This window comes from Sinocyclocheilus rhinocerous, unplaced genomic scaffold (assembly GCF_001515625.1).
Source record: "Sinocyclocheilus rhinocerous isolate Xijiao unplaced genomic scaffold, SAMN03320098_v1.1 scaffold887, whole genome shotgun sequence".
NCBI lineage: Eukaryota > Metazoa > Chordata > Actinopteri > Cypriniformes > Cyprinidae > Sinocyclocheilus > Sinocyclocheilus rhinocerous.
In genome coordinates, this window is record NW_015634028.1 from 495,706 (window position 1) to 508,654 (window position 12,949).

Consider the following 12,949-nt stretch of genomic DNA (forward strand, 5'->3'; position numbering starts at 1 on the left):
TTGGTGATTTCAAATGTCAACATTGGCTACCAGAAATCACTTACTCTGCCTTTAAGTATAAAATGTTTTGTACTTCATCAAAAATAGAGATGGGTGTCGACTAGAAAGAGACTGAAAGGCAGAAATAAAGAGAGTAAGGTCGTATGTTTATGACAGGACAGACCTCAGGAGCCATCCAGAACGGGGTTCCCACGGATGTGTTTCGGCGTAGACGGGCACTCGTCAGCTGAGCTGAGACACCTGCAAGAAAACAAGACCTCATATGTCAGAATCACAGCTTAATACAGTTATTTTTCTTTATTTTCATTGAATGTGATTGTTTTTCTACTGAAATTTGTGAACATCTGTGTTAACAAACAACAATAACTGTACAGTTATTTCTCAAGTAGGACCAAATAACAGTTGTATGGATTCAGACATTTAGCAGGTGGCAAGTAATCTGACGTGACATTAGGGCAGGGAGCGGGCGGCTGGCATGCATCAGCATTACGTGATGAGGGCATTTTGCTTCCCAGCAGGGAGCCACTTCTTTCTCACATGCACACGGGACAAACACGCCTCAGGCAGACAAGAATCAGTCGCCCCACACAGCCCCCTCTCTAATTTAGTAGCATTTAATTTGCTGATAACTCATGAACCACGGTACAGTATTAGCATACTGTTCATTTTATTATGCATACAATAATAATATATGATGTGTAGCTGTATAAAAATAATATATTTTAAATCTCATGTATGGTCAACAAATGAATTGCCTGTAAACTGAGGCAATAAATATATCATGTTTTATTCTCAGCACTAAAAAAATACAGCCAAAACCAGCTAAAGTGGTTCAGCAACCAGCTTAAATGACCAATACAAGTTATTGTTTATAAGTATAAGGTATCTCTTGTGAAAAAGAAGTGTGCTTAATTACACTGAATGTGCACCTGTAGTGTACTTCAAATCTTAAAAGTATTTATAAAAAAAAACTGAAATTGCAAATAGAAATTTAATATCAATAAAATAAAAAGCCACTTAAGTGTGCTTAACAAGAGTACCCTTTCATTACTATGTTTCTTGAAACACTTAAGTGCACTTTTAAAAAGTAATCAATCAATTTGAATTAAAAGTTTTGCTTTAAAGTACATTTTAAATTATTGTTTTAATAATCGTGTTGTGCTTTAAAAAAAGTATACATATTTTGAAATGTTAACTAACATGCTAAAGCACATGTAGAGTCGTTTTTAAATGTTATTTAGTATTACATGTTTAAATGTTATTAAATATTTTAAATGTTATTAAAATATTACATTTAAAGTTAATATATTTAAATGTACTAAATTGCAACTTCATTGCAAACGTGTAATTACGAATATATTTTAATACATAAACGTTTCAGTAGAAATTACATTAAAGTACATTTTAAAAGTATATTTTAGTTTATCATAAATTCAGCAGTCCACTTTAAACATATTTCAATAGAAGTAATTATGAAATTACATACAAAGATGAACTTAAGTTCTGCTCGTATTTAATGTACATTTGAACTATAATTGCAATTAAAGTGCATTTAGTTCAGATTGAACTATTAAAGTATACTCTTTTAAAGTACATATTTCCATGTGTTAAAATGTATTTATTTTTCACAAGGGATTGGAGACTTCATATTGATTTTAGCATTGATTTTAGCATTAAGCTACATGCAGCAACAAATCAAATACTGTAAAATCAGCTAATGTCCATTTTGGAACCATTGTTGTATGGCAAGGAAAATGCATATAAATCTCTCTAAATCAAAATAAAATCCTCTTTCTATAATAAAAATCTCCTCTCCATTACCGAAGTCCACCAGTTTGACTCCACCGTCTGTGGTGAGGAGGATGTTGTTGCCCTTCACATCACGGTGGATTATTCTGTTGTTGTGAAGATGCTGGAGACCCTGAGAATAAAACAAGAGAAACTTGAGTCGATAAGTGGGGCCTGAAGGCCAGACTGCCTCTGACTGGCCCCTGAAGTCTACAGCTGGACACCCTCTGTCTTTCCTCACTATCACGGCCCAAAATAACTACTCTGGCACGGTCAGAACGCTGAGACAGCGTTCCCTGTGCTGGGGTGGGCAGATTACTTTAGTCTGTCTGTCTGTGTGTGTGTGTGTGTGTGTGTGTGTGTATGTGTGTCTCTCACCAGAAGCGCTCCATACAGGATGTAGGAGATGATGGGCTCCTCAAGACGTTTCCCTCTCATCAGCAAACCCTTTATCAGGTCAGTTACTGAACCTCCATTACACAGCTAACAGAGAGAAATGCCAGACAGAGAGGGAAAGTAATGAGGAACGGGAGAGAGAAAAGAACGATAGATGCAATTACAGAGAAGAGGGCAACCAGCACTTTTTTATGAGTCATAAAATGACAAAATACACCACAAAGCATTTTTATTCAGCGTTATTATTGTCAGTAATAATATCAGACATAATATCATGCATACATATTAAATAGTTCACCTAAACAAAATTCTGTCATTTTCTATTCAGCTTCATGTCATTCCAAACATACGTTATTACTTTCTTTCGTAGAACATGGAATAAAATATTTCGAAGAATGTCTGTGCTGCATACAGACTTAAATAAACATTTAGGCCTAAATTTAGGATTTGTTTTATTTTTATATTTGTATTATTAATTTAAATTACATATACATTTTCCATCCATTTAATTATACAGCTTTAAAATAAACTAATGAACTTAATGTGATGCATATTTGTCATGCATACATGAAAATGTTAAGAAATAGGTACGATTTCCAATCAATCAATAAATAATGGCATAGTTTATTACTATTTGCATCCGTTTAATTCTACATAATCATATATTCAAAATGAATTTATTCAAATTGCTTGGAATTAGCATGAATCTTTTCATTGTGAAAACAAGCACATATATTCAGTTAAAAGTGTGAACATGGTTAAAATATGGCTAGCTGTGGAACAAGCAATATTCAGTCAGTTAAAATGTATGAGACTGAAACAAATCGGATTCATTGATGATAAATATATAAAGCTGGTTTCTGTGTATTTAAATTGTGTAATCCAAATGGATGGAAATTTTATAGCTATATAATTCAAATGTTACATTTAGGCCTACATATTTATTTGACTGCAGTGAAAACATGCAGTGACCAGCTCTAATCAGTGCCAGTCTTTCTGAGGAACACCTCAAAATATAAATTGTTATTCATTGAAAATCTTACCTTCCTCCATAGCTTTGAATAGCTTTTGTTTACATTGGGTTTATCGGTGTACTTGTGTAGCTAATGAAAGATTTTCAGTAAATAACTTCTATTTCAGACATTTTTCAGGACCTAAATTTGAATCGTATTCATCGAACTGACAAAATGAAATCATCAGAGCAATTTTTGACATGTTACTAATCCAGTTGTTAGAGGTCTGACGTCAAGCATCACTGTTTCCGAGTCCAAATGCTCCTTCAGAGCCCAAAAGCAAACAACAAACGGTACTAATATGCACTCACTGTGTGCTGCAATACCACCAAAACATCATGATATAACCTTTAAATCTCAGTTGTGTATGAATCGAGTTTTAAAGCTGTGAAGCTTTGCTTAAAGTTGATATAAATGAATAGTTCTCACAATTGGCTGTTGAGATGATATTCTCAACTAAGAGGCTTAAACCCAGAAACAGTATTATCAGAAAGATGCATCGCAACTTAATTAACAGTCACTTGACAATGCCACTCTCCTGGAAATCTTCTAGCAACTATTTCCTGTGGATAATGCAAAACCAAGCTCTGGTAAAGAAATGTACCTCCAAAACAAGCCATAGCTGCCCTCCAGAGAGCTCATCTGATTTGTAGAACATGCCAAAGAACTTCACCACATTGGGATGGTTGGACAGCGAGCGCAGGATGTTGTACTCCGCTTCAATTTCCTCATCCACATCCTGACACAACCATTAGCACAACTGCATTAATCATATATGCGAGTACACAAAACATTTGTTGTCTGTAATGATATGGTGTTCTTATGAGATTCTGTGATTAACAACATGGACTGTCCCTAACTGAAGCTAGAAATGATTGAAAACTGCTGCGGATTCAAAAAAAGCTGTGATATACAGTACAAAGATAACTTGTCAGAATAGATGATAACAATGTAAAGGATGCAAAAACGCTCCCAAGCTTTCGTGCATGTGCTTGTATGATGACCAGCAGGGTATTCGATGGGTACAATGAAGGCAGCCATGCATGCACTGTGCAGCAGGGGGTTATGGGGGATCAAGCAGCACTAATGACATCACACTACATGGGGAACATCAGGGTTAGGCATAAAAATAAAACAAAAATTTTCCAAAAATCAATAGTGCTATAATATGAAAATATCTGTTTAGGAAGAACATCTACTTACTCTGTTAGTGTGACTGGGATTCTGAGAGGACAAGAGGAGAAGAAACACCTTTAAAGATGTTTTTTTTTCTTCTGTTTTTGTTTGGTTTCTAAATCATTGAAAATACTGTTACGAGTCTTAAATCCTAAAATGAATAAATAAACTTGACTAGAGTGCAGAGACAAAGGTTTTATTCACAGTACATGTTCAGCATGTTTCAGATTCATTTTTGAATAGCAATGCCACACTGCCCCCCTTTTGAATCTACTGGGTCTACTCTATAAAATCGAGGTTTAAGACTCTCTGGGGAAAAATAAAAATAGTTTCGATGCGTTCACATCGGGATGAGGACACATTAGCAATACACTGAACACAGAAGAGATGCCACAACTGAAGAAAATCTTCAACAATGACTCACGTTAATGGGATCCAAAACTTTCACTGCTGCTTGACTTCCATCTTTCTTACTGATGACTTTGTAGACCTTGCCGTATGTTCCTTTCCCAATTGTTTCTATGATGTCCCAATCAGAAGATGGATCTGCCAGCGACTCCAGACCGATCATGCTTGACTTGTAGGGATACAGTCCATAGAAAGACCTCCTGAACATTACAAGTAATTCAAATCATAGATTGAATTCATAAAGACAAATTTGAGTTGAATTATGTTTCTCACGATGTTAAAAAAAATCTATTAATCAAAAGTCACATTGGAATTCGAGTCATTTTTTCCAATAGGAATCTACATGATCAAGCATTTTGTTAGAAGGTGTAGCCACATTTACAATAATCCACAATTGTTTGCCACGGTGTAAATTGGTCACGCAAATGCACTGTGCTTTTGCCCTCGAAATGACAGTAATGTATTAGTTCACCACAAAATGAAAATTCTGTCACCATTTACTCACCCTCATGTCATTCCAAATCTGTACAATATTTTTTTCCATGGAACACAAAAGGTAAAATTCAGCGTAGTTCACACATTTAGTGTTCACTGGTCTTTTCCATACAATGAAAATGAAAGCTTACCAGTGGCTGTCATTCTCTGAAAATAACAAAAATGGACCATAAAAATAGAGAAACTGTGTAATGTTTCGCATCTTCTGAAGTCACATGTGTGAGACAAAGACTAATTCATTAGTCAGGGGTGATCTCCTCTGCAGCTTTCTCATGACTTCTCATCTGCAGCAGGTCTCATCTCATTAACATTCATGTATACTGAAATATCACACATCAAAATGTGACACGCCAAATTTTAATATACACATATTCATGACTGCACAAAAGGAAAATTGCACTTAAGGAACATCAGAGGTTAGATTTTAGGTAAGATTTTCAGTCTGTTCCTCACATAAAGCTACTGTATGGCTTCAGAAGAGTTGGAATACACTTTATGAAATAAAACTTGTATTCAACTTTTATGGTGCTCTCTAAATCATTAAGGTTTTGGAATGACATGAGGGTATATATGATGACAGAAATTAAATTTTTTTGGCTGAACTTATCCCTCTAAATGCTTTAAATTAGATTTATAGAAATATAAGATAGTTTTGTTTTTGTGGCCACTACATAATTGTTATCCATTTGTGTCGTTTCATAATATGTTATTCATAATTGTGTTATTTCATATGTTCCTACATGAACTCTATGACCTGTAAATCTAATTAAAATGTGTCTCATTATGTCAAACAGGATAATAGGTTGCATCAGATCACAATTTTAACACGGGATTTAAAAGAAGAATTACAGGAATAAAAAATAAATCACAACACTGTGATTATGACTTTGGCTTGACGTTTAAGAAATACAAGATGGCATAACAAACAGCTATTCTTTCTCAGGAAATTACAGTTAAGGGTAAACATAACCATGCTGTCAAAAGTCATGCTATAATGCTGATATTCTGTAATAGGTGTCAGGTTTTTTTATTTTTTTCGTATCAGTCTTTCTGCATTTGCTATGGTCTTTATGTCTTATGTTGCATAAGAAAGAGAGTTAAAGCTTTATTTCCTAATAGCAATATATCACAAAGGGGGACACATATACAACAAACAAAAAAAGGACCTAAGACTGAGCCTTGTGGTACACCATTCTTATATAATAATAATAATAATAATAAGTTATCATTGTTTTTGTTTAAGTTTGAGTACTCAGTCACACAAATGCATTGGTAGTGTCAAGAATATGAAAGCTGGCTATGTAACCTCTGTTTGTCATTAAGACAGACAGGTTGACAAAGACACTACAATCACAACAGTCTAAGTACTTACATGGAGAACAAGACCTCTCTTTGACTCATCCCCTCATCGACAAACACTCAGAAACCCACTAATAATCTCAGGTGTACAAAAGATCATCATAGTGCTCCAGCCAGGACAAAAAAAAGTGATATTTTTTGTAAAAGAAAAGAAAAAGAGTCTATGATTATTTTTTAAGCAAGAGAGTTGCCTGTGTCTCGCTGGCACGTGGGAGTATTAGTTGATGGATTCAGATACCACTTTCCCGTCACTGCACTCTAAGAAGTCACAATCAGCTCACCGTGATCGGATTTAACAGAGATTAACTCTGTCATGTACCTCAGGACTACTACTCTCTCATTTATCATTTAGAGTCGAGATGTCCAAAACTTTCCTTCCTGATTACATTCCTGAACGTAATCTACAGAGGTATGGAGAGCGATACCACAGACAGGGACCGCAATACCAGGGGACCGATGTCTGTCCTCACTGCGGGGTGATGATAAACGAGGCACAAAATGTGCTCTGATTCCCAGCTTCCCAGCAACAGTGGAATGGATTCAGAGCTAAAATATTGACTTAAAGCATAATGACAAATAACAAGCATAACGTAATAACGTAAATTACAAGCAAGCGGTAAAGCATAACGACAGATTAGAAAATAGTACATCGCACAGAGGTGCTTAGGCCGATAGATGCTATCAACAGGGGTTAGCACACTTTTTTCTCTTTATTTTCAATGTGCCAATATTAACATTATGGTTATCATTAAGTTAAATTATGAAACTTCATCATCATAATTTTCTCATCAATCATCATGTAATGCTGAATATTAAATTGTGTTCTGCTTAATAATCTCCTGCCCATCTTTTTATTTTTAAAAGGCTAACACCAAAGCACGAAGCACCTACACCTACACACTGCGGAAGATGGTAATACTTTTTACATGCTTGCATTTCATATTCACCATCACAAAATTTTTTAAATAAATGATAATGGCTCTACCGAGTCTAATATATCAGAGACATGTGATGAATTTTGCCACTCATACAGACTCCTGAGGGAGGGAAGCGTTTATTTTGAGGTCACGTTGAAGTGGAAAAGGTAAATGGTGTTCTGCCCGTGGGGCTCTGAGCCTCGCACACACCGAATTATGGATAGCATGAGCTGTTAGAGTGACGGATGCTTTGACTGTGCCGTGTGAGATGGATATTTCATACCCCTCATCTATTTTCGGGAAATGTAGAGAGCACAGCTGAATTTTGACTAATGTCATTTTTAGGAAGAAACATGCATTTGCCACACAAGTACAACAGATGAAACATCAAGCTTACACTTTAATGCTAATGCTTTAAATACTATCATGGTTGTGCACTATTCAATATTAAATTTTAAATCACAATTTAATTTCTTAATTTGACATTAATTTGAATTGAGGTATAGTAAACGAGCTGCAAAATAATCAATGCATGACATGATAATCAATGCATATATAAACTATTTAATTCATAACACTTCTTGTCAAAAGTTTGGAATAATTAGGGTTTTTATGTTTTTGAAAAAAAGTCTCTTATGTTCACAAAAGTTCTGTCATGAAACTCTAGATGGCGCAGGTCGATAGGTTCTAACTCAATCTGATATAATCACATTAATATTCACATGGCACAGCCGATTGGTTTCTTTTTGCATCTAGCAGTTGCAGCATGTTTCAGAAACGCTCCTCCTTCCCCAGCTCCACCTGTATAGATCTGCTATGGGGTGATTTCATGTATGTTATGTATGGGGATTATTTTATATGTGTTATATGTGCAGCAGCAGTATTTCTTACATGCACACAGCAGCATGTCTGTGGATGTATTGGCAGTAGTACGTTTCGTTACTTGCACAGCAGGAGCAGCGTATAGCAGATCTATTCCGCAGAGACAAACACATTAACAGTGCCATGTATATCACCATGCTAAACTCTCAGAGAGTTGTCATGACAGAAATTAAGTTTGATGTTATAGTGGAAGGGCGCTTTAATTTACCACAGCCAATTTAATTTCCGTATAATTTACTTCATTTCAATTTCCAATTCAACATCCTGCAGCCTGCTAAATGTTCAATTCACATCCACACTCATGAACCGAAAGAAAGACATTCTTAAATTCTGAAATTTGTGACCCTGGACCACAAAACCTTAAGTCTTAAGTCGCTGGGGTATATTTGTAGCAATAGCCAACGAAAAAAAAATACCCTTATGACTGGTTTTGTGGTCCAGGGTCACATTTGTCCAGTGCTGTTATATACATATTACAATGCAGCAGGAAACACACTAAAGTGTCTAAATGAGTATCACATTCCTTAATTCCTTAAATGCTGCTTTGAAGTTTTATCTAGAAAAGGTTTGACCGAACAGACAGCAGTCTTCAGCACTGGGAATGTGAGTCACTTGCTGTTTGTAAGACAGCATGGATGGTTTATTAATGCTGCCCAAATGTGTTTTGAGTCGCTGGAGCATCTGTAGTGGAGTTGAATTGCCTGCTATCATCTGATCTGCTCTTCTCCAGATTAACTTTCACCGTCTCTGACACTTCCTCACCCCCGCATCCACCCCCTCAACAAGGACAGACAGCTTAACAACTTATTTTAATTCAAGTATACTTCAGAGCATTAAATTCCAGAGTATAGCACTCAACACTTATATTTCATATTTAATCACCACACGCAGTAACTTTCAAAGACTAAAGAAAAATAAAATCCATCAGCAGTTCTGTTTATATCAATATTACACGACACAGCAGCCTTAACACGTGCACAATCATGCAAAACTTTGTTACATAACCATAATTGTCCCCTCAGATACCATATTCAAATGCAGTACAAAAGATCATAAAACAAGCAATTCCAACAAGTTTTCTCTTGTAGGAACTCTGACAGATTCAAAAGTGTAGGAAAGAAGTTTTAATGAGAATACTTTGATAATATATTTTAATTATGAGTAATACATATGTGAATACATCTGAAATAATAAAAACGACAAAGAACATACCTCAATTTGATAGACCTTCCTAACAAGTTGCTGAAATGTATGTGAGGCTTTGTCAATGTTACAAGCCTAAATCATTCTAATCAGCCTCTCTGAATTATTCATCAGGTTGTAATGTGTAATATGATCTTGTTTTAAATATTCATTAGCCAGATGGAATTAGTCATAAAAGAGCTTCATATGGAAGACATTGAGTTATGCAAACACTAATAGGTAGCGCACACAGGAAGGAGGAGGACACTGTTTATGAATTGTGTCGGTCATGTGACTCGGACGACTCCCATAACTTTTTGATATGAAGCAATTACATTCACAGATTATGCGTTCACAGGTAACATGTGATGACTTCTGGAGTCCATTCATGATAATACCTGATCATTTTAATATAGAAAGAGTGTTAATAACTATTATGAGTTGAATGCCATCAACTATGAGACAGAATAAATAACCTTTTCACTGTTAATATAAAGCTCCCTCAGACAGGTCCAGAAATATACGAACAGGATTTAAACCTTCATAGGCACAGAAAACACAAACATAAACGTGTTTAAATGTACAAATAGAAAGAGATGTTAGTTCCAGTAAAAATGCAAGCTCTTTGCGTGTTAGCCTGAGGTGGTAATGCTACGACACGGCGTCTCTGCAGTCATAAACACAGAGTGTGTTGCTACGGCTCATATTCTCATGGGAACAGGAGACCAATGAAGCAGGACCTGAGTGAAAACAACAGCCAAGTACAATAGCTGCCTCTCATTCTCTGCTAGAGCACGTGTCAGTTCAACATCTGTCCAAATACACACAGATCATATTCTGTATTCACAATACACAGCCTAAAAAGTCAATGTATTATAAAAAGCCTACACTCTAAAAAATGCTGGGTTAAAAAGGGACAAACCCAGCTATTGGGTTGTTTTGAAAATTCTTTACAAGGTTAACTTCCCGCAATAAATTTTAGTTTAGTTTAAAGATATTTTCAAAATAGCCAGAAGTTGATTACTCTTCTAGAATACCATAGGAACCACCTAGGATTCCCTAGCAACTGCATAACTAGTACACAAAAAACACTCACTAAGAACACCTTAGCAACCACATGACAACGGCCTGACGCTCTCTCTCAGTGTGGGGCCTGTGGCAGAGGAAAGCAGACACCACACACAGAGGCTGATGAGTTTACATTATCACCGCAACACAACAACAACACAACACCGAGAAATGAACAGACAGTGATGGTTTCTAGAGAAGCGTGGCAGAACTGGTCAGGTGAGCGTGTGAGTGAAATGAGAGTTGGCAGCACAGGCAGAGAGAAAGAAGGTCTTACAACATAATCTCATTTCCAAGCTCCCCTCTCACACACAGGCCTGACTTCATTCAGGGCAAAGGTGCACAGCCCTGTCCACTCTAATCCTGTTACGGGAACGTGACCGACTGCGCCGTCCACCAGTAAACGCTGGATTTACAAGCATGACCTCAATTTCTGTATGACCTCTGACAGATCGATCCGTACTAACTGAGAGCAAAAGCGCACATGAGCCATCACAACTTTACTGGCTATGAAGTTGGTGTGAACGAGCCCTTAGAATACAACTACAATACCTACAGTAAACACAGAATTACAACTGGTGTAGCTCACTACTGTTCAAAACTTTAAGGTCGTTTTGTTTTTTTAAAGAAGTTTCTTAGGCTCAGCATTGATATGCATTTATTTGCTCACAAACACAGTAAGAACAGTAATATTGTGAAATATTATTTCAATTGAAAATAACTGTTTTCTACTGTAATATGTTTTAAAATGTAATTTATTCCTGTGATCAAAGCTGAATATTCAGCATCATTACTCCAGTCTTCAGTGTCACATGATCCTTCAGAAATCATAATAATATGCTGATTTGCTGCTCAGCAAACATTTTTGATTATTATCAGTGTTGGAAACAGTTGTTTAATATTTTAGGTTTTTTTAGGATTGTTTGATAATTATATAGTTCACAAGAACAGTATTTATTTGAAATAGAAATGTAAAATTTAATGGAATAAATATCTAAATTAATACATTTTAATGGTTAAAATTGCTTTGATTTCACTGGCTGAATACTTGCTTGATACTTTGAGTAGCTTTAGCCAATAATAAATCATATATAAATATATATACTGTATATTATAATATAAAAACAATAAATACATAAATACATTTCTTTCTTTGTGTTTGCAGTATGCGAAACTCCATCACATCCAGACAAATATCACTAGAAACTTAAGCTGCTAATTTTATTTTGCTTTAGCAGGGTACTCTTTAATTATGACTAAATTCAGGATCAAAATTAGTGCAAGAAAGCATCTCTTGATTTTTTGGGATGACGCTAGCTAGACATGATTAGATGCCAAAGCAAAGCAGCGAATTGGATGCAACCACTGGCATGCATGTTTCTGAGTCTGCAGTGCAGAGATGCATGTTCTTCAGCGGTGTGTGATGCATATTCAACATCACCACAGTGAAGAAACACCACATCTCTCTCTCTCTCACCATATCCTGCCATGGAGATGATAAAACTCTGTCCTCTGTATCTCCTCAGAGTTATCCAGCCCTCTGGGCACAGAGTGAGTAAAACAAACACACACACACACACACACACACACACACACACACACACACACACACCTCTCAGGGTTAGTTAGCACCCTGAGAAACTACACACACACATCTATCATGAGCTTTAAATGGATATATACTCATTAGACCATACATTACACTCCTAAAAACACTCATTATCAATACAGCCCTTGACACACAGATCAAATTATATGCATCATGTCAGTCAAGAGCCATTTCTATTTAAATCAATATGAGATTAAACAAAATTTTGTCAGGCTGAGCCAATATAGGAGAAATAATGTATTTTAATCAAAGAACATGTCAGTTTGGGAATATGTCGTGATGCTGCTAAAAAATTCAGTGGCCCCCCAAAAATATTTGGACACCTACAAATGTCTCAGTGTGGTTAACTGACTTTATATATAACACTTCATGTCAATAAAGTGTCCAGATACTTTTGTTGTTGTTGTTTTTTATGCTTGAATATGATTTATACTTCCCAATAAATCATATTTATATATCCTAATAAACTAAAGTAAACTCACTTTTCCATTTAAGTTGTCTTGAAATCAATGAAAAAAAGATTTCTCTAAAATGCTCAAGATGATGTTTCTTACCTGCTTTGGACCGCATTGGTTCTTCCATTGGCATTTCCTGTAAGAATATTAAAGAATCATACTAAAAATAACAGAGCTGTTCGTTCTAATTGTAAGCGTACA

The 12,949-nt window shown here is 35.7% G+C and overlaps 1 protein-coding gene across 1 annotated transcript in view; it reads right to left on the minus strand.

The window, feature by feature from the left end:
* myo3b (myosin IIIB) overlaps positions 1–12,949 on the minus strand; it is a 157,112-nt gene that overhangs the window by 143,911 nt on the left and 252 nt on the right. Inside the window, exons 2-9 of the mRNA XM_016559089.1 lie at positions 12,848–12,884; positions 12,162–12,224; positions 4,798–4,981; positions 4,401–4,421; positions 3,802–3,936; positions 2,167–2,271; positions 1,822–1,921; positions 164–240 (exon numbers count right to left, since the gene is read on the minus strand). Of these exons, the coding sequence (XP_016414575.1) occupies positions 164–240; positions 1,822–1,921; positions 2,167–2,271; positions 3,802–3,936; positions 4,401–4,421; positions 4,798–4,981; positions 12,162–12,224; positions 12,848–12,884 (722 nt within the window). The remainder of the gene's footprint in view (positions 1–163; positions 241–1,821; positions 1,922–2,166; positions 2,272–3,801; positions 3,937–4,400; positions 4,422–4,797; positions 4,982–12,161; positions 12,225–12,847; positions 12,885–12,949) is intronic.